Source organism: Pipra filicauda, unplaced genomic scaffold (genome assembly GCF_003945595.2).
Source record: "Pipra filicauda isolate LSUMZ 115617 unplaced genomic scaffold, ASM394559v2 scaffold163_size1657671_pilon, whole genome shotgun sequence".
Lineage (NCBI taxonomy): Eukaryota > Metazoa > Chordata > Aves > Passeriformes > Pipridae > Pipra > Pipra filicauda.
Window position 1 is genome coordinate 811,369 of NW_024104140.1, and position 22,312 is coordinate 833,680.

The 22,312-nt window shown below is 45.6% G+C and overlaps 1 protein-coding gene across 5 annotated transcripts; it reads right to left on the reverse strand.

The window, feature by feature from the left end:
* Positions 1 to 6,142: 6,142 nt before the first annotated feature.
* On the reverse strand, positions 6,143 to 22,292 carry FUT10 (fucosyltransferase 10). 5 transcript variants are annotated; one of them, XM_027745203.2, is made up of 6 exons: positions 22,211 to 22,292; positions 21,283 to 21,389; positions 16,069 to 16,272; positions 15,072 to 15,357; positions 8,306 to 9,141; positions 6,143 to 6,549 (listed from the first exon to the last, which is right to left on the reverse strand). In XM_027745203.2, the coding sequence occupies exons 3-6, from the start codon at positions 16,147 to 16,149 to the stop codon at positions 6,325 to 6,327; spliced, it is 1,428 nt and encodes a 475-aa protein (XP_027601004.1). In that variant the 5' UTR covers positions 16,150 to 16,272; positions 21,283 to 21,389; positions 22,211 to 22,292; the 3' UTR covers positions 6,143 to 6,324. The 5 variants fall into 5 exon arrangements, with proteins under 5 accessions (XP_027601004.1, XP_027600998.1, XP_027600999.1 ...); XM_027745197.2 differs by lacking the exons at positions 21,283 to 21,389; positions 22,211 to 22,292 and adding exons at positions 16,699 to 16,771; positions 18,338 to 18,545; XM_027745198.2 differs by lacking the exons at positions 21,283 to 21,389; positions 22,211 to 22,292 and adding exons at positions 16,699 to 16,771; positions 18,338 to 18,545 and having other exon boundaries at positions 16,069 to 16,275.
* Between the last annotated feature and the right edge of the window lie 20 nt (positions 22,293 to 22,312).

Here is a 22,312-nt window from a genome sequence, read left to right on the forward strand (position 1 = left end):
GACAGGAGAAGGGTTTTTCTTTAATTCCAAGATTAAGTCTTTTTGGGCAATGAAGGGGCCTTTTTTTAATCAGTTTGAATCAACTTCCATTATTACCAGGTTTTCGTGTGTACTGCTCCCACCCCTGGAATGAATCACCTTGGGTTTCTGTGGTCTTTGTACAAAACACACAGCATGGAGAGAAAGGATATATTTTTGCTGACTCCAGGAAAATGATAAATGACCAAATGCATCCATCAGGAACAGAGAGTAATAGCTTCAAATGCAAACATCTGTTAGCAGCACATTTTAGTGCATTAATAATTTACATTCCATGGAAAGTTTAATTTATGCAAGTGAGAGTTTTGTGGCATGGTTTACAAAAGGCACACATGATTCTGGGGATAACAGATCTATAGCAAGCCTATGACTGCCAAGACTCCTGGTATCATCACAGTTTTTGCTGTACAGTTTGTACAGTGTCTCTCTCAACCGGAGTACAGCACAAGAGCACTTATTTCCTCATCCATATAAAGAAAAAAAGTCTTCTGAGGCCTACCCATGCTAAAGAAACACCCAAAACTGCAAGATGTGCACAGAGAAACATTCAGAAAGGTTGCCAACAAAAGGGGAAAAGCATACATTTACCCTCTAACCCTCATGACCCTGGATCATTACTGATGCACTTTCACTCCAGGTTGCAGCTGCTGGACTTCAACCTGTCTCAGATCCAGCCCTGCTCTGAGGACTGTCCTCTGGAGACCTGAGGACACCCCACCATCCAGAAGACACATGCTGGTGAGCCAGGAGCTGGCTTCCTGCTGACAACATACAGCATTGAAAAGGAAACTAACAAAGCTGCCAAGCAGTCCCAGAGCTTGCAGCAAAGTCCCTTGAACAGAGATGGTTTTGCTCAGGCTTCCCCAAAACTGCTGTGTGCAGTAGTTTTGTGTGAGCCTGCTGTCCCACTCACTCCTCCCAGGCCAGGGAGCCAGGGGACCACAGATCTGCATATTCAGGGGACCCAGAGCCCAGGAAGGGTGCTCTCTATTGGAAGAGATCTGAAAGCAACATGCAGCCTCTTGCCAATTAATGTGGCTTGTCGTGTATAGAAGACTAACAGACTGGCAAGTCAAATGCCCCACAGGTTAGAGATGCCAGGTGTTTACCCTGTGCCTGGGCAGAAGGATATAACTTCTGGCTGTCTCTTTTGGTGGTGCTTTTCCCAGATTCTCACCTCACTCTGGGTTCAGGAGGTACAGTAAATGAAAGAAGTAGGAGAAGAAGGTAACCAACTTGAGTGTGGTTTTGGAATGGGATTGGGAAAGCAAAATTGATTGGGCTTCATGAAGTTGATGATGCCCCAACTTCTCACAATATTTCAGGGGAAAAATCCTGGGTTTAAGAAGACCCATGAGTGTTCTTCATTCTGCTTTAATCTGCAACTTTAGCAATCTTCAGGTCAGTTTTTCCCTGCAGAATATACGTACATATATTAAGCAAGATTGATTTCAAGACATTTGATTGATCAGATGCAAAATAAAGTCTCTATACCCTGTCTTCTTCCAAGGCCAGAGAGTTAAGAGATCAGCAAATGGCTCTAGGTTTTTAATAATTAATTCACTAACCACGAGCTTAGAAGACTAACTAAAAACAAGGTCTGCACATGAGGGTTCAATAACAATGGTTTAAAAACACGTAAGGGGAATGCCAGCCAGCAGGACACAGCAGCACATGTCCATATCACCCCACACTACCTCGCCTTCCATCCTTCCTGCTGCTGCAGAAAGGGCACCTGTGAAGGGTAGTTCAGATGACCTCTCTCTTTCCATTAATGACACAAAGCAAGCCTGGATTTAACCCTAGCCTGGTTTTTTGACAGTCTCCACAGAACTGTGCAGTACATGGCTCTACAGTGCCAGTTATACGAGACCTGCCCACCTCACACACACGCAACAGCAACACGCCTTTCTACAGAAGCACGAGCCACTCTCGTTGTGTTTCACGTCAGGCTAACGCCACACTGCTGACAAAACAGAGGATCACATGCTCTGCAAACGTGTGTTACCAGCGCTGGGTTTCTTTAATGCCTGCCACACGCCAAGAGTTTGGCTTTGTTTCTCAGTAAATGCTGGATGAGAGAGAGAAGCTGGGATTTCACTTCTGAAGCCCACAAAGCACAGTTGTGCACCCACAGCACAGGATCACTTCTTCAGTCATTGGCTTGCTGTTCATTTTATGGGGCAAATACTCCCTTGTTCCTTTAATGTATTCTGAGCACAACAATCTCATATGATTTGCTGTATTAACACCCATACCACCAGGCCCTCCTAAAGCAAACAAATATGCAAAAATGAACCAGTCTGGGAAAGGCAGGTCAAGTGGCGTGGCAGGAGAGAGAAAGCAAGGAGGAGACAGAGCATGGGAGGCAAAGGACAGCCCAACTGCACAGCTCTCTGCCATGACACAGGGCACTGCTGAGACACCATTGAGAGCTCATGGGTAATGGTCAGGGGATGGGCAACCCCAGGGGTGGTGTGAGGGCATCTGCTGCAGACAACCTCACCGGGAGGTGAAGCAACTCTTAGGCACTTGGAGGAAGCTTCTTGATGGCAGGACCAGGTGTTCCCAGGGGACTTTTGCCCCCAGCAATAGCTTCTGGAAGGATCCCAGGCTGTGGCACAAAATGTTCTCTGGGAGTGGAGCCAGTGGGGCAGCATCTCCACCAGGGTTCAGGGAATGCTGCCCCATAGGCAGGATACACCACCTCCACAATGCAGGGGGGTGGTGGAGGGCATGGTCAGTGACAGACCAGTAATCACCCAGCAGGTCCACAGGGACGAAACAGATCGAGACAGAACTGCGACCAGGAATGGGCATGGGAGAGTACAACCTGGACAAGGGCTTTTGACCTCAGAGGCAGCTCTTGGTGTGACAGGGGAGGCCTCAGGTGAGGCTCCTCCCAGCTGCTTCTCATGCTCACCTTAGCTGTTTCCCTGCAGCCTGCTCCCAGGCATCACTGCACCAAGGCAGAGCTTGCCTCAAGCACAGGCAGCCATAACCTAAGAAGGACAAGTTGGAGGCTCAGGTCTCTGATGCAGTGAAAATGAAGCGGAGAAATGTGAGCAAATGTGTGCACTGAAAAAAAATCCTCTTTTGTCTCCCTACACAACTAGATGTCATGGAGAACAGGAGGTACAGGTACATCAGAGGGAGCTGGTAGAAGGCAGAGGCCAGACACAGAGAGGACAGGAGAGTGTAGGAAGCATAAGAGCAATCTCTGCTCCCTTTTGTCTGTGCCCCTGTCCTAATTTTCCCCAGGGAGAGGGAGCAGGACCATGTCTAAGGCTGACCTTTAGGACCACCTCTTTCCTCAGGCTTTCCCAGTCCCACCAGTGAGATGCTGCAGATTCCCAGAGACGCCTCCAAGCTGAACCAGGCATCCTCTGATGGGGCAGTCTGGTCTTGTGGTTTTGTACTTCAAATGCAAAAGTCACTGCAGCATCAGAGGCCACTAATATCTATGACCCCTGGGCTAGCTGATGGGTATGGGTTCAGTGATATTATTGTAAGCCTAGTAGGAACTGGTTTTGTGCCTTATGTGCCACTGCAGGGGATATCAGGACAGGTTGTTACCACTGTGTAAGAGGCTGGGAAGCATGCACTCATTCGTCTAGAATCAGCTCTTGTTGTTGGAAGTATGGAGTTTTTCTCAGCTGTTTTGCTATTGTCTTTCTAAGGCAAAAAGCAACTGAAAAAGAAAGGACTGTGCCATCTAGACCATACATAAGTCTGCCAAAGAAACTGGATCCCTCTGTTGGCTAGAATTAAATACCTGTACATGGCAGGAAGGCTAGCAAATCTGATTAAAAAAAAAAAAAAGACTGGTCACCTGCTTCTGCTAATTCTTTCTCAGAGCAGTAGGGGGAGAAAAGAGATCAACTTAGAATTCACGATGGTCAGTCTTTCTTACACTTAATTAGCCTGCACAAATTCTTGCCCTAAGTCTCCCAGGGTGATGTTCACAAAGACTTCCCTCCACCCAGCACAGGAAAAAAGATTCCAGAGAGTGATTAAAGCCAAAGAGGTCAAAGTGAGGTTGCTCTGAATTAGCTTGTGGGAACCAAGAGTTTACCCTGTAAAAAGAATGTACTTTGAGATGACTGACAATTATACCACAGCACCTCTTCAGGCAACTGCTCCAGAAACTAATCTTTCTATTTTGTATAGCAGTGGACAAACATGTTACCTCTTCTGAAACACCCGCTGCTGACCACTTAAAATTTCAGAATGTGGACTGCAAACCAGTCACTTCACTCCTCCTTTCCCTCACGCTCCACCAAACTGAAATGAAGGATAATAATGCAATAAAAACTGAGATAAATATGCCTCATATTTTTGGATAACATCTGTACCAGACTGCTCAGGAAGCTCATGATCTGACAGATTCCACCATGGAAACAAAGGGAAAAAATCTCCAGTTATGCAGCTCTTGAGGTCTTTAAAAAACACGGCTTGAGATTTTTGGCAAAGGAGATGGCAGAACACCACCAAAAAAAAAAAAAAAAAAACACCACAAACAAACCAATTAGTCCTTCGCGTTTCAAATACTCATCATCCTAGGAGGAGAAACAGAGATTCATGGCAACTGATGGGGATTCAAGAGTTCCTTTTGCAAATGTTTTGGGGTTTACGTCCAGCTCTTGGTCTCGGTTTAGGGAAGCCTCCAAGTCTGGTGTTAATGTCGCTTTCCTGAAGGGCTTCATTTGTGTATCCTAGATATCATTTGCACTGCAGACCACTTTCGAACGAGTTTAAGACACAAATGCTGTGTGCCACATTGGCAAAACACTAGTGGTGAGAAATTTCAGTGGGACTATTTTGTGTAATCAAAACTAAGTACAATTCTCGTAGAAACAATGACTGGTACTACTGATCAATACTATATTGTTTGTGGCCACAAAACTGCTCCTTCTGATGCTAGATTTAAAAGTAATAAAAAAAATTCACCGGCTTTCATTGAGGAAATTTTTCCAAGGTAAGTAACTTTTGCACCTATGCTATTCATATCCTTCCTTATTGTCACTATGTGGCTACCACTCCATAAAACAGCCAGATGTTTGAAAGAAATTTTAAAATAGCCTGCTACAAGGAACAATTGCATGGAAATTATCAGACAGGTGAAAAACTGCCTTTCTGGCAATGTGAAGAACTCTATATTACTAGCTGGATTTGCCTGTGTGGCCATGCAGATACTGTAGAGGTTGACTCCTCCATAGACTGAGGTTGAAAGTACTTGGGATAAAAACTGCAACAGTCTGCATACCAGGCAAAGGTGTATCCTTTGGCAAGTGATGACCAAGATCACGAAATTTTATTCTTTGTCAAAGTAATTTGAGATTTTCTCTGTTAAAACATGCAGGCTGCTTGCCTACTTCTCCTTGGGCCTACTGCAGGCCTTTCAGCACTAATGGACTCTCAGTTTTATCCTTGCCCTTTCAATCATATAATTCCATGTTTATACATGATACAAATCCTATCATCAGAATACAAATACATCATCAGAAAGGCAAGAAGGTAAGTCAGATTGAGGCCAACACTATTTCTGGGGAGTAGAGATATTCATGTGTTCTGCTTATTTTTAGCAAAAGATGGTGGGTAAATCTGAGCCAGCACATTCTTCATTCAGTCTGTCCCTGGCCACTAACAGATGGTGCTTCCTCATGCCAAGCACTAATGCACTTTACATTGGCACTCTGTGTCAGGACACAAAGCTCGCCAAGTCCCTGCTAATCCTGCTGGTGCCAGGAAAATTGATAATAAACAACTAGCCAGGGACACAGTCCCAAGTTTTTACTCTACCTCCAAAGCAGCACAGAAGCTGTACCAGTGCAATGATGTCAGATGCTCTCCAGCTTGTAGCTATAAGTGAAGCAAAGGAGGGCCCTGGACGGCGGAAAAAGGGGTCCAGAGGCCATGCTGGTATGTATCTAAAGATGGAGGGAGATCCACCTGCTTCATGGCAACTAGCTGTCTGCTGAAAGCTGGGCTTTGAGAGCCCTGACGACTGGGGCCTTAGTGTTCAAACATGTGAACTAATGGCAATTAATAATAATATAAATAATTATATATATATATATTTATATATATATATGTACACATATTACCTGGCAGCGTAATTTTATTGTTAAGCATTTCTTAGTGACCTCTGAGCACTGAAAATACCAAATTCAGTCTTACAGGTCTACTTGCTATGGCTATTAATCCTAAATGATAAGGCCACTAACAAAAGAAAATTTCACAGACTCCTCTGAGGAGCTCACTCTGTTTTACAGGTCGTTGCGTTTATTCTTTGAATACAAGCATCCAAAATTCTTCAGCTGTAAAATTCCTGTTCCTTTCCACCAAGTGCCTCAGTGCCGAGGCTTCTTTCTTGGATTGCTCGAAGCTTGGTATCCACAGCTTTTGGAGAGAAGTCCAGCCAGGGTTTGAGGATGAGAACCAGAACGCCTCTGGTTTGGGGCAGCTCAGATGGTTAACCTGAGCCTCCCACCTCCGGGGCAGCCATCCCTGGCAATGGAGACAAATCAGAGGGGTTATTCAGGGACCCATGCAAACAGAGAATAAAGGTGCTATGCCATTAGTAAACTATCAAAGCATGTCAGTCACACCTTCCTTCCATCTACAGGCTCTGACCATGTCCCTGTGGATGTCACTGGGAAAGCCCTCTCCAAAGTGTCTGGGATCAGGTCAGTCACACTGACAAGAGCCTGAATCTCAGATAAGGTCTGGCTGCAAATGAACAGCATCAGCCCATCCAAACTAAAATTCTAAGGCAAGGAGTTCTATTTTCATCATTATATAGTTTTCACCTCATATATGCACACACTTAATGATATATATTCTTTTAAGGAGAAAAATCAAGCCATGAATCTGACCAGGAGAGCAAACGGCTCTTCATCATCTTATTGACTAGAGAGCCACAAAAGCATGGGGAAGGAATACCTGTACCTAAACTATTCCATACTTTTCCATCATTGTATTCCTAACTCAGAGAGAGGATATCTGTCCAAATTTGCACCAGCTTCAAACAGCAAAGTCTGGTTAAATGTAATGCTTACCAGTTTGGATTTCCCATCCCTTTAGCTCACCTTAGTAACTTCAAATGTTTCCTTCATCTCCCTTCTACTGGTTGACCACATTGCTCAGACTGTGATTAGCTAAAATACAGCCTAATTGGCTGTAGGATACCAACGGCATTGACCAGTTCAATTACCGGACACAAAAAGGGGGACTTTTGATTCATGCTGATAACTGAGCTCGTGGAGAGTTTAAAAAGCAGCTAATGACCCTTTGTACATAAACCTGGAAACCTTCATGGAATGTGGCAATTACAATGACAAACTCAGAAAGATATATGGTGAGAATTTTTAGCTTCAGTCTAGTTCCAAGTAATGTTCTGTTTATACCACCCAAATCCCTCACAGCTGGTAGCCTCAGACAACTGAACAGCTCATGGTGTCTTTGAAAACGTCTTCTGGTGGCATGGCTGTCACCCCTGCAAGACTGCTGGGCTCTCAGTGCTGGGTTGCCTGGTAAGACACCCATTACTAGCTAGTGTCCTATCAGCGTACTTTCAAAAGGATTAGATTAGGAGGAAGAGGTCCAATTCCTCTCACAAACACAGAGTCTGACTTAAACATGGACGTTTCAATGTTTAGTCACCAATTGTGGCCACAGACAACGGCATGTTGTCACTACAGGTTTGAACACCACATGTGTGCAGAACCTGACAGTCACAGGGTACTTAAGACAGATCTTAAGACAGGGCTCTCTAGTCCAGTCCCCTCTTCCAAACAGGTGTTTGGATATTAGATACAGGTGTATCTAATTGCCTAGGGCAGAACTGAGCTGAGTCTTAAAACACCTCCAAGGACAGAGATACCACAATCTTTCTGGGCAACCTGTTTCCAAATGTTTCAGGTCATCTTAAAAAAGGTCAGCAAGTTAGGCTACTTTCTGCAGCCTGAGAAAAACCCTCCTTCCTGAACAATTCAAGTCTTTGGCTGAAGTGACCACCAGCTCAACTGCCAATGTCAATGTGTATGAGCTCAAGCACTGCAGCAGTCTGAGGAAACACGTGCTCTGGTTGCACACCCACACCTTCTGCCAACACCTTTTTACATGAGGATGCACAAAACAATGGCACTGGAATACCAGTGGCTGTCGGCTGGCCAGAAAACTGGCAGCTGAACTTCCTGGGACAAATCTGACCCTAGTGCCACTTTGAAGCCCCTCCAAGACACAATGACAAATTCACTCATACCTTTTCTTTCTGTCTGATGTTTTCCCACACTCTGTTACACACCATGCACTCAAAGGTGTCAATGTAATTGTCCTGGGTGATATCTTGCACTCCCCACTTGCGTTCCTTCATTGCTGTAAGCAGCCTTGGGTTGGAAATGTCCCCTTTCACTTTCCATTGCAGGTAGGACTCATACTCTTCATCATTTCTATCCAGTGTTTTGATATAGTGGGCCAGCTCCCGAGGGTGTGAAAAACTGGATACCAGGATTGCACTCCTGTTACTAGGAAGCCAGTCTACAACGCTGGGAGACCCAAAGTACACTGGTACCACTCCCAGCTTCAGCGGCCGCCAGAGTTTTTCAGTGATATAATCTTCACAAATAGCATTTTCAAAAGCAAGAATGAACTTGTACTGTGCCAGTATTTTTAAAAAGTCCCCATCATCCATGGCAGACGGATTTCTAAGATGCTGAGGAAGGTCTCTATTATGCAGACATTCCCCATAAGAGTCTACTTCGATGTGGCACATCAGCTCACGCACATAGCTGTCCCGATCAGAAGGGGGGTCGCAGTCGGACTGCACGTACACAAGTGGTGCAAGTCTCTTCCTCAGGATGTTTTTCATCTGCAGGGGGATCATGAACCTCAAGGACTTCAGGACTTCTACACCCTCAAGGTACTGAGTGGTCAGTGGCAGGTGAGAATGGCGGCTAAATGTTGCAGTGTGGTTGAATAAGGTGATGGTTGCTTCATGGAAGAGTTTGTAGTTGTTTTTTGGTGACTCTTCATGGAAAAGGGCCCAATCATGATATTCTTTACGAGGGAGGGGCAAGCTGTCTATACTGAAGTCGGTACCTAGAAAAAAGCAGTGTTCATTCTGTTATCTGTCATGTGACACTACAATGACAAAGAAATCTAGTTTTAATTTAGTATCAGCCCTACAACCATCACATTTCTGACATTAAAAGGCAGTTGTTTCAAAAAGTGCAATCATGCAAAGACACAAGAGTGTAATGCCAGATAAAACTGAATTTCTCAGCAGAAGAATCTAGAAAGGGGGGATCAGTATGTAATATTAGATGTGTTTTCCTTTCATGTCATATTAACTTTAAAGGCCTCTCACTTCAAAGGATCACTAGGAATTTTTTATTTTCATGCACTTAAATGAGACTAGTTGAGATGCTTAATAATCCCCTGGTTCTCTAAATAGGAGAACAGAGGTACTTCCTCTATGATGTGAGGACATGGTTCCTGCAGGCTCAATTTGGTTCTAGTAGCAAAACAACAAAAGGGATGCTAAAATATTGGAAAGGGCTAAGAAGAAAAAGTACAAGAACGACTTCAAGTTTTGGAAAGACGCTGTACTGTAGAGACTTTGAAAGCCAAGCTGTTAACTTATCAAAGAGAAAATTAAGAGGTGACGTACCACAGCTGCCTTCCAGATACATAAAGAAGTAGCTTCTGGCAGAAGACAGCTCCCCAAACTAATGCCAATAATAGAAGAAGAACCATGTCTTAACTCTAAAAACAGACAACCATAGAATAACTTAGGAAAACTGTGGTAGAAGCCTTAGGACAAACCTAGAAGATTTTTCTCAAAGCCTGTGCAAAACTGAGTTGAAAATATCAGCTCATGAATCTAACTCTTACTCTCCCTTCAGCACCACTGCACTACACTTGTATACTTAGTCTTATTGCAGACTAAATGCAAAGTTGCTGAATCTCTGTCCAGATACTTCCTCACTGTCTTATAAATGTATCTGTTTTCCATTTAAGTAAAAGCACTGAGTATAGAAAACTTTTAACGTGTATTGTCAAGCAGGAGAAGTTCAAAAACTGAAACAAATACTGAACAGCTGTCTTAGAAAAGACCACAGATCCTTATCTTTGGACAAGCTACTCTACCATCTGTGGCAATCTAACCTTTGTTTAGTAAACTCCGTGGTTGACTGCATCTAGGACAATTGGGAACATGATGTCTTAAACAAGCTGTTCTCAAAGCAACTAAGGGGAACGGCCGGGTAAGAAGCAGATTCTGTGGAGGTGGGGTAATGCTTTCCTGATGCCAACTTCTGCTGCACAGCTGTGCAGACACAAGAAGCAGGGTCAAACAGCAGTCATATCCTAGAGGGGGCTATAGGCCACCAAGGACCCAAAAGCACTCCTGACTCTTTCAGGAACTCTCCAGCAGAAGACTGACCATGCCTCATAGTGTTGCATCAGACACAAAGAATTCCCATCCTGGGGAGGGATCTAGGAGTTCCCATCCTAGATGAATTCTCTGTTTTGAGGGCCCCCACCCCCAACAGATAAAGACTGTGACCATCACCCCTATGAACCTCCATCAGAGGTTCTATCTTTCCTCTCCACTATACTCTTATCTCTTCCTTCTCTTCCTTTCTTTTCCTTACATTTTTTTCTTCATGAAATTTTTATACTTATACCGAAAAGAAGCAAAACAGCCACATACCTCCTTTCCACTGCAATTAAACTGTTTTAAAATAAACCTGGCTCATATATACACACCAGTCATTCAGTTTCATTTCACTGTAATTCACCCCAGGGGATTTATAAACAAAAGCTCACTCACCCTGCCTCAGAGGCGGGTCATAACATCATCTCAGTCACACTTGTAACTTTTCACTTTCCATTCTACCCTTGACTTCAAATCACTGATGGCAAAAAAGAGGGTACTAGCAAAATTCTTACACAGAACATTGATCTAAAAACCAAAATACAATAAAAAAACACCCAGCGGCCTTTGCAGCTGCATGAGCCTGCCAAGATGACTCCAAGGATGACCTTATAAAACCAACGTAAGACTTCACTACTGCAGTGAAGACAAAAGCTAGCTGTCAGTAACAAAAACCTCCTATAGGGCAAGATCCTTCAAGGGCATCACATGGAGTTTTTCAGGGCCACTAAGTATTTGACCTTCCATTTTCCACTCAAGTGTTTACAGAGCCATAGTGCTGTCCACTCTCTTATACGGATCCGAATCATGGGTCATCTACCACCACCACCGGCGTCTCCTAGAACGCTTCCATCAACGCTGCCTCCGCACAATCCTAAACATCCACTGGTCAGACTATGTGACCAATACATCTGTTCTAGAGCAAGCAGCAGTCACAACTATTGAGGCCATGTTGCTGAGAGCACAGCTGTGCTGGGCAGGGCACATCTCCAGGATGAAGGACCAACCACCGCCTCCCTAAGATCTTGCTTTATGGTGAACTTGCCACTGGCTGCCGCACGAGAGGAGCCCTGAAGAGAAGATACAAGGACTCCCTTGTACAACAACATCTCAGCCTTGGCCATATTGATCATCATAACTGGTCTACTCTGGCCTCCAATCGGGAGGCCTGGAGACACATCATCTATAACGCAGCTGTCTCCTTTGAGAACGCAGCAGGATCACTCTCGAGGAAAAAAGGCAACGCAGAAAGAACCGTGTCTTGCAGAATTTACCACCTAAGGAGTCTTTCTGCTGTGCCTTTTGCAATCGGACGTGCTTATCTTGTATTGGCCTCATCAGCCACCAACGCGCTCGCAACAAACGTGGGTAGAGCCCTTCCCAAATCTTCATTCACGAAGCCTGGCCATGATGATGAAGTATTTGACCTTCCATTTTCCACTCAAGACTGGTCCCAAGCCCTCAACACCAGTAGGATGAAGGGCTGTGCCATTCAATGCAAAATGCTATTTGCTTATTCTATTTTTGATGTATTATAGTGATACAAGAAGGTGACAAAAACTGAAAGTGAATCAAATTCTCATGGAGAAGTTTATAAGGTCTATCTGGTTTTGAAAACACTTCATTCTAAGTGATGCCAAGAAGAGAAGCAGCAGTGCATACTGACAATAATGAAATGCTGTGGGGTGAAACCGTAGCACTTCAGCTCGGACTCTTGCAAGGGTTCTCCCTCTTTAAAGTAGCATTCCAGAGAAGAGAAGGGGAAAATGCAGGCAAGAATGAGAGAAAAACAAAAAGGCAACATGTAAAACTCACTAACTAGAAGACAGTTATGTTAGGCAAAGGAGAAACCTAAAGAAAAAATGCACTGTAGAATCACAGAATCATTTAGGTTGGAAAAGACCTCTGAGATCATCGAGTTCAATCTTGGACTGATCACTACCTTGTCAACTAGACCATGGCACTAAGTGCCATGTCCAGTCATTTCGTGAACACTTCCAGGGACAGTGACTCCACCACCTCACTGGGCAGTCCATTCAAATGTTAAACAACCCTTTCCATGAAGAAATTCCTTCTAATGTCCAACCTGAACCTTTCCTGATGCAGTTTGAGGCCATGTCCTCTCATACTGTTACTTCTCCCTGCCTGGCAGAAGATGCCATCCCCACCTGGCTACAATCCAGTTGTAGAGAGTGATGAGGTCTCCCCTGAGACTCCTCCAGGCTAAACAACTCCAACGCCCTCAGCCACTCCTCATAGGACTTACTCTCTAGACCCCTCCCCAGCTCTGCTGCCCTTCCCTGGACATGCCCCAGCACCTCAATGTCTTTCTTGAAGTGAGGGTCCAGAACTGGACACAATACAGATCAGAGCACATCAGAATGACAGACTCTAATACAGCACTTAATCGATCCCAGTCCAGCAAGAAAACCAAAATTATTAAAGGCAAGATACCATCTGCATGTTCCCTATCCCATGAGACAAAGGAAATAAAGGAGCATACAATGGGATAAAAGAAAAAGCACTATAAGACTAGAATTATGAGCAATTTCAACTTCCAAACTATTACTCTGTAAATCTTAGGTACGTGGCAAAGTGCAGAAGCGAAAGATACATGCTGTTACAAGAAATTCTACATTTTAGGAGACATCTTTCCTTCAGGAGTCATGGTCCAGCACACAACACTCCAGCACAGAACAGCTGGACATCCTCCTCCCTTAGGAACAACACCCCTGAGGCTCTGACAGATCCAGCTCATGCTGACTCAGTCACATTGGCAGCTCATGCTGAACACAACACTCTGTGAATTATGTGACACTGAAAAGGTGGAACCGGGAATCCCTCCCAAAAGCAGAGACAAAGTCTAGCAAGTGGATGCCACACCTCATTTACAAACAGGAGGAGGTGGCACTTGCCAAAGGCATCGCCTACACCTATGGGCTTCCCAGGCCAGGATTGTAAGCCAGGACAAGATGTAGAAAAGTTGGTGTTCCTAGTAAAGCAGCTGTGCTGGAAAACATCCGAACCCCACATTTTTGCACGGTATTTTTCCTAATCTTTGGATCATTCTTCTCTTTACTAGCCTACTGACCAAAATTAAAGCACTTTCTTTGGAAGGGGAAACTGTGCTCTGATCCAGCCATAGCATGGAAATTCAGATATTCAAGTTTTCATTCAGCAGGCTGTTTAGAGGGAAATTCTGTAACAGTAAGACATGCCTTTTTGCAGGGTCACAGCTCAGTGCATCAAGGGGGTGGGGGTGGGGGTGGGAGAAAGAGGGATGGAGAGAGAAAGAGAGACAGAGAGAAAAAGTCACACTCTCTGGGTTTTAGCACTGTGAGGTCATTTACTGTGGTTTAAAAATAAGTTACAATTTTGCATATTTTGACACTTTCCTTTACACAGTCACAGATAGCCACCATCACTAAAAAAAGAAGAAAAAGAAACACTACAGGAAAAGTCTTTTGCCCAGTGAAAGTATACTGTGTCCACAAGCCTGCTAAAAATAAAGAATAACAGTCTTTTTAATGCTGAAACAGACAGACAAAATTACTATCAGAGACCAAAATCACCAGACTTCACAGCTTCCTGTGATGCAAGCCAGCTTTCCTTGTCTTTAATTGGGTCAGCTTCTCATTCCTTTGCTGTTATTCCTTTGCTTTCATGCTTGACCACTACATTATCAATTGACAAAGCTGACCTACTTGGAGGTCTGAAAAGATTAGTCATGAGAAGTTTTTGGTTCACTGTTAACAATCAAGCAAAAGGCCCTTCTTTCCTATATTTCCAGTTCACCTGTATTCTGACTGAGTGAATGAGATTCAGGACCCTGTTTTATTTTGTTTTGTTTCCAAACAAAAGATTTGAACCTACCAGTCAGAGGAAAAAACTGAATTTATTTTTCCGCCTAAAATTCATTTTTTTTTCTTTCAAAAGCAACCACGTGGGGAAAAAGAACAAAACTAATGAAGTAAGGTCTACTTTTAAAAAATGTATCTTTTGTGTTTTGTAGATTAACCTTACAGTAAATGTAGTGGGAAGTTTCTGATAGAGCCAGAGCAGCTCAGAAGGTTGCACTAGCTGCTGCTCCCTGTGCAGAATCAATAGGTTTCTTTCACTACTTTCTATTTACAGTCTGCTAGCAATCTCTCAGCACATGAGGCAGGGGAGTTGCACTGTTACCAGCAAGGGCATCATTTTTAGACAAAAGACTTGCACAAGTGCAACAAAGGCCTTGCACCCCCTCTGCTAGGGGTGACAAGCCAGAAGACTGGAAAAAGCTGGCTTGATCTCAGACTGTCTTTAAACGCCTTGGCAACTACATGAAATTAATTGTCTTTTCTCCCACGAACAGGGAGTACATGTGATTGGAAAGCAGTATGAGACAAGGCATCAGTCATCCCACAGAACGTGCACAGCCAGTTTTCAGAGTACTTTTACTGAGAATGTGCATCCCTGGATGGTATTTAGCACCAGGCAAAATTTAGTCCAACAAGCTGCATAAATTTCCTGTTCTGTCATTGCCACTTAGAATATTTAATCTCCAAAGGAAAATAATTAATCAGGAGAGAAAGAAAAGAAATATTCTTACCATAGAACAGAAAAGCCCTTGTCATCTGATCGTGCTGGTAGGTCTTGTTGATAGTAAAGAAGCAAAAATCCTCTCCACACTGACCGAGTCTTCCTGTCTCTCCAGTCAGGGGAGACCACCAGAGCAGGACAGGATAGTGATTTACATCAGACTCTGCCTTGAAGCTGCTGTGAAGTTCCTGCTTCTTAAGCTGAAAAGTGTGTCCCTCCACAGGCCTTAATGGGCCGCTGTGTAAACTGGAGATAACTGACACCTTGTTCTCTGAATTGCCCAGTTCGGTGATAACCTTCAGGGAAATAAATACACATATCACAACATGTCACTGTTATCAGCCAGGACATCTGCCTGACAAATCAGAATTTAAGCATCAAGCACTAAGTCCGTACGTGAAGTTTCTGTCAATCAAATCACATGCATTTCACTGACTGCAGCCACCGCCCAGGTGATCTTATGTCAGAACAGCAAAAGCTTTACTTTGAATTTGTAACGAGGAGGCAGGAAATACCTTTCTATACTGAGATATGGCCACATCAGATATGATTTAACAACACAACTTCTGCTTTCTCCCTGGAAAACGCTCAGGACAAAGGATGGCCATTCAGCAGCCAAGTCTCTTCTAGTAGTTGTTAAAAAAAACCATAAAGTTTTTATGTCTCCATGGGTCCAGCATTGCCTCCCCTGCCTAATGAGTTCAAACACAGGGAGGCAATGCTGGATGGAGGCAACGTGACATGGCATAGTATGTTCCAACGCTCCTGAGAAATTCCTCCAAGATCCAAGGAGCTCTACAAGAGACGTGTTCTCTGTGTAATGTCACTTCTGGAGTCAGCTATTGCCACCAGGCCAGTGTTGCTGACAGAGCTTCTGTAAACACTCCTGTTAAAGCACAGACTAGTACCTAAAATGTCTGTTGCCTTCAATGTTCTCTCTCATCTGACAGAACTGTGTCCTGCTTTGACAGCAATCTCATGCATACCCCACCCCCTTGCCCCTGTACCTGGAGTGTCACCACAAGGAAAAAGGCAGCCGCAAAACAGAAGCAAGATGCCCACAGTATCCTCCTCTTCATCCTGATCATACTGCACTACCAGGTCAGTCAGAGCAGTTACAGCTTGGCATTGGGAAGGTCAGCTTGTCTGAAGTCTTCAGCCTTTGCTGCTGGGCTTTCCCATTTCATCCTTACTGCTCTTCATGGTGACTGCTGCTGAAAAAGAGTAGAGCATCAACAAAGACTGCTCCTCAAGCTCAGTGGTTAGTCTGATGTCTACCCATAGCTTTTTGTAGGTGCCAGAGCCACATTTTGAGCCAGGTACCCAGGAAACAGTCTGCACAAAACAGTGCTCTCGCTCACATGGCCCTCATCTACTCTCCCCATGGTCATCCTGGAGATCCTCTCTGAGCAGGGTAACACATCCTCTCACCCTTGCAGTCAGCGCAGAGAAATGCTGATGGCCACAGGTCAGTCCTGTGTGAGGAGAGCACCTATATTCCTGAGTTTCCAGATGTCAAACTCTGCTGCTTTTCAGCAGACGCATTAACAGGGGAGCAGTGAAAGACTCTCCTTCCCTGGGCAAGATCTGAAAATGCTCCTGGAGAAAGCACACAACTACCTGGCCTTGGGACTTACTATACTGTGGTCTTCTGGGACTTCTCTTCACGAGCATATGGAATGCTTGTGCAAGATGCTCTGTGTCCAATGCCTAGAGAAAGTAATGACACAGTATACACACAGAAACTCTCCCCACATCTAAGAACATTTCAATTTAACAAGTTCCCCTTTCCCAGTAATCTACATCTGTGCTGGTCTGCCTCTCCTCAAATAACTCTTTCCCTTCCCTGATGCTTTTTTTAGTTTTCACAGAGCCCTACTGTTTTGCTGCATGCTGAATATTACCGTGTGAAAATCCCAGCTCCTGGCAACTGAAGTTGCAAATTCCAGCTTCATCTCAAAAAAAAAAAAAAAAAAAAAAAAAAAAAAAAAAAAAAAAAAAAAAAAAAAAAAAAAAAAAAAAAAAAAAAGGACGGTAGAAAGATAAGACTCTATCACTCAACACAGAGAAGTTTGAAAATGTGGGTATTCTGAAAGCTCAAAAAGCAGAAACACACACAAACTGTTTAATAAATTGCTATTTTTAAACTCCTCTCTTTCAGAGATATGCCCCTTGTAATTTATGCTGGTTTGCCTGCCAACTTTCCCCCCATTCTAATCCCAATCACAAAGTTTCACAACCCTGACAGATGGATCCCCAACCTACTGCCTGCTGTAGAACTATCACTGTGGTTCTCGCAGCTAAAGCCAAAAAAACTATCCTGTTTCTGCTTCCACTGCCACATCAGTTCATCCCTTCCCCTCAAACATCAGAAAGGCCTCTTTAAAAGATCACATGAACCCCTGCTGTGTGAGTTCTGCTCTGCACAGGCCTTACTTCTGAAGGTCTGTGTGGGTGCAACAGCGCTGCCAGTTAAGCTCTTCTCAAATCAGGCAGGATCTTCTGCAAACCCTCTGCACCTTCTGTGCCTCCGGCAGTACAGCCAAAAAAAGGGGCACCCGGAGGGGAAGGAGCTGAATTCTGCCCACTGCTGTGTCGGTGAATATCTGCTCAAGGCACACCTTGGAGCTGAACAGTACCTTTAACACCACGTCTTACCCTGTGCATGGCAAAAGGTAAGACTCGGATGACCCACTGAATGCTGCCCTACCCCCTGCTCTGGTAAAAGAGTAGTAATCGTCACATTTTTAGGTATTGTTCTGAGGTTGAACTGACCCACAGCATGGGTGTGCTGTACCTACTGACCCAGGGTACTGCACTGAGCCATGGCTTCATTCTCGTGCCTGTGGTGCCCGACATGCAGTACTTCTGCCCAGTGGTGCGAGGTGGCGCGTACTTGGAGTGGGCCAGGCAAGGCTCCATCCCGTCCCAACTCCACTGACAAGGATGACCTTGCACGGTTTTCCCACTCCGGTCAGGCCGAGCGGAGGCCCTGTGGACTCCATGAAATACAGATAAATCACCACGCCCTGCTGCCCTGCGGGAGCAGCAGCTCCCTGCAAATCCTTCCAAACTTCCTGCCAGCTCTCCCCGCAGCCTCTCCTTCCAGACCTGTCTTGCCGCAATTCCCTGGGCCCAGCATCCCAGCTAGGGTTTTGCGTGCTCCCCAAAACGCTGCCCCTTCCCTTCCCGAGACTCTGCCCGTCCCGCAGCCCCGGCCCTGCTCCCCGCCCGTGGGTCGGGCATCCTCGGCCGGGGGCCCGCCGCTGTACTCACCCCGAGAAAAGTCGCTCCCGCCTCAACGCCGCCGTCCCCCTCCGGCTGGATCTGAGGGGGTTTGGGGTGTTTTGTCGGTTTTTTTTAACTTTCAGTCCGTGCCCCCTCTTGGAGCGCGGAGGGGGGGCGGGCGCCGGGCGGGGGCGGTGCGGCTCCGCGCCTCCCTCTGCCCCGCCGCGGGGGCGGGGAAGGGGGGGCAGCTCTTTTCGGGGACCCCAGGGCCCTGTAGAGGGAACGCGCAGGGCTAATCGGCCTGAGAGCGCCATCACTTCCACCCGCCCGGCTGCTATTCTGCAAACCCCCTCACTGCAAGACCTCACACGATCGCCAAAATAAATCCGGCCCCTGTCACCTATTCCTACAGCTGTTCGCATAATCGCGCTCTTTGCGGTTTTATTTTCTTTTGCAACAGTGCCGGTTGTAAAAGAGACTGACGGAGACTTTAGATTGTCTGCCTGAAGCTAGCGGGCTGTCAGAAAAAGAAATGCGTCATGGCAGCTGGGAAGCCCCGAAGAGCCAGGAGAGCCGGCCCGCGCTGGCCGAGGGAACGCATCCCTCGTCCCTCTGGCGCGGAGCTGCGGCACGCATCCCGCAGCTGAGACCATGCCTTGCTTCCAGCCTTGCCAGGGCGTCCCCCGCGGGGCCGTGCGTACCCACCAGGGGAAGGGTCCTGTCTGCCCGCTCGGGGCTCCCTGCGGCTGGGAGCCACTTTATGCACCGTTTGCTGTTTGTAGATGTTTACTCTGACAGGCTGGTTCTGCTAGCCCAGGGCAGAGGCCGTATTTATCCACATGATACGGACGTACATGTGGATACATGTTTGTTTTTGTAATTCTTCTGTCTCATACTTACACATTTGTATTAATGCAGAAATACCTGATACCTATACACTTCTTCATAGGTACTCGTATTTATACACAAACACTTGAAATTGCGGTGTCTGCAGTTTTTAAACCAGATGTGGCAGGCAGGGGAGGTGCAAGGGGGTGATTACCTGAGGGAGTGGAAGAAGCAAGAATTCCAGAGGAGGCAGAAGGGACACTTGATGTGCCTCAGTGTGAAATCATGACTGATAAAAACTGTGCAAATGTTATGTACACAGCTCATCTTCTTACTCTGGGTGGCTAATGCCTATAGTCTCCTTGAGAGGCTCAGAAGTGTACCCAGTAGACAACCTGAATCCAGCCCTCAGTGACCCCTGCCACACCAACTCTGTCCCCCTTTTCACCACAGCTACTCTTACCAGCAGCACCTTTGAGCACCTCTTGCTGCACATACTGCACCACAGAGCTCTGATTTCTCTCTGAACTACCAGGCTCCTCCTAAGATGAAAACCAGCAACTGACACTGCAATGCTGGGACATGCAGATTTACTTTTCTTCCAGTCTTCGTTTAGTGATTCATCACGGCTCTCGTCCTATTTGTTGCTTCCTCACAAAGGTTCTAGCTGCTGGAGTCATATTTTTAAGTAGAAGCTTTCAGGTGGGGTTTTAATACTATCTTTGAAGTGTAGTTTCAGATACTTGACCTGTAACATGAAGATCTCCACTGGCTCTAAGCCATGAGGCATGCAGCAAGAATCCCCAAGAGTTATTTTGTAAAGCAGATCCATGCAAAGGCAGAATCCTGCTTTTGCAGGCCTGACTAAGGCTTTCAGAGTGCCCAGAGGCTGTGAGGACTGATGAGACTTCATGGCAAAATGAGTGTGTAGTTCAGTAAATTTAATGGAGTGGTCAGAAATGGATCAGAAGCCTGGTACAGTTTATGGAGGGATTTGCTATGAACCCACTAGGTTTTGGTCTGGCCCGTAATTTTAAACTCAGTCATACTCTTGGCTTTCACATTTCCTTAGTTGGCAGACTCCTAAGTTGCTCTCATGAGGATACAGCTTGTTTGTAACATTTTAGCTTCCTTCAACAGGCTTGACTTTTCAGTTGCTGTCCCTCAAGCCTTTAGAAGCAGTCCACAGATCCAACAACCCACAGGTTCAGACTGAAAATGCAGAAGCTAGTGCTTAGGGCAGTGGGATAGCTGTACTATCTGCTATCTGCCCCATGCCATGAGCAAGGTATTCTTGGACCAGCTCCATCCAGTGGCTGGCATTAGAGAAGCTCTTTTTTTTTTTTCCTTGTCCTGCTATGCCACTCTGAGGAAATAAGCTCCTATTGCAGGATCTGGCCTGTCTGTAACCAATGTTAAATAGCTGGCAAAGATGATACCAGCATAAACACTGGCAGGGGCACATCGTTACATATTCGTTCTGGAGGAAGCACAACCAAAAGAAACCCCAACTGTTGCTCAAACAGCTGAGCTAATAAACCAGATTTCTTAAAGATCTGTGTCTCAAGTGCCCTCTGTCCATGGAGAGAGCTGTTGGTATCTAACAAACTTGCAATGCAACTTTTCTCTCCATGGGTCAGGAACAGCAGCTTTTCTTTCTGCTCTGTCTCTTATGAAACAGGATTTACTGCCTTTGAGGTTTTTCTTATTCATATGTACACATTTTGTCTGATAGGTTTATAATATACTTTGTGTTTCTTTTTATGCCCATCTTACTTTTACCTCTCTCTTTTTTTTTAGTGTTCTGCATTTTAGAACTTTTTTCTTTCACTTAGATATTGCTGGGTATCCTCTCTGTCTCTAGGGATGTCAATTTCCTTTCTGTTCTATTCATAGTCCTGTTACCCAGAGTAGCTTTTCCGTAGATTGCTCTGGTCTTTACCCTCCATTATGATATTGCTATACTCTATATTACTGTAACACCCAGAAGCAACAACCATGCTATCCACTCCAAAGAGTCACTGTAGAAACCTCCTGGCAGGAACAAAAGAAGTCCCCAAGTGCACCATTAAAATAGGGCAGAAAAAAAAGGCAGAGAGACAAGGAAAGCACAGAGTTCAAGTGACTTTCCAAGGAGACAAAGCTGTCTGTGACAGAAGAACCACCTGCAGGCCCAATTCTTCCTCGTCCTGGATCTTGTGTTTCAATTTGCAGCCGTGCATTTATACTCCCTCATTGTTGCTGTGGCACCATTCTTCTTTCCATAAAATCACTGTAAAACATGTGACACACACAACAGTCCTTTCAACTTGAGTGCCCCAGAATTAAAGACTTGAACCATTTCCACCACACATGGAATGACTTCCCACCTCCCTGAATATGTAGGACCAATCCAGCCCTTAATACTGCACATGCTCTGCCTGTCTTTAATCCTCTCCACACTAAAGCATCTCAGCATGCCGTGGATTATAAACCCATAACGCTGGGTCAGCTGCTTTTCCTGACGACTGTCTTCTGTTCAGTTGTCCTGCTGACCAACATCACATCAGAGGATCACAGAATCAGGCTGGAGAAGACCTCTGAGATCATCGAGTCCAACCTGTGATCCCTGACACCGTCACGGCAACTAGACCGTGGCACCAAGTGCCACGTCCAGCCTTTTCTTAAACACCTCCAGGGACGGTGACTCCACCACCTCCCCTGGGCAGCCCATTCCAATGCCTAATCACCCTTTTTATGAAGGAATTTTTCCTAATGTCCAACCTAAACCTCCTCTGGTCCAGCTTGAGACTTGTCGCCTCTTGTCCTGTCGCTGGTTGCCTGGGAGAAAAGACCGACCCCCACCTCACTACAACCCCCTTTCAGGCAGCTGTAGAGAGCGATAAGGTCACCCCTGAGCCCCCTCTTCTCCAGGCTAAACGACCCCAGTTCCCGCTGGATCTGCTGCCCCCTCCAATTTCACCCACTTGTTTAGAACGGCCTGTTTCAAATCCCCCTCTAGTTTCTCCTTTCACAGAGCCCAGATTCCTCGGCCTTGCCCTGCTGGGAAAGCCTGAACCCGAAACCGCGGCATTTCTGTTTTCCCTCCCTTACGGAAGCTCCCGGTGTGGAAACAAAGCGGGGCTTTCCATAGGGGAGGGTCCGCGTTTCCCCCCCCTCCCCGCTCCTCAGCAGCGGCCCCGCCGCCCGCCCTCC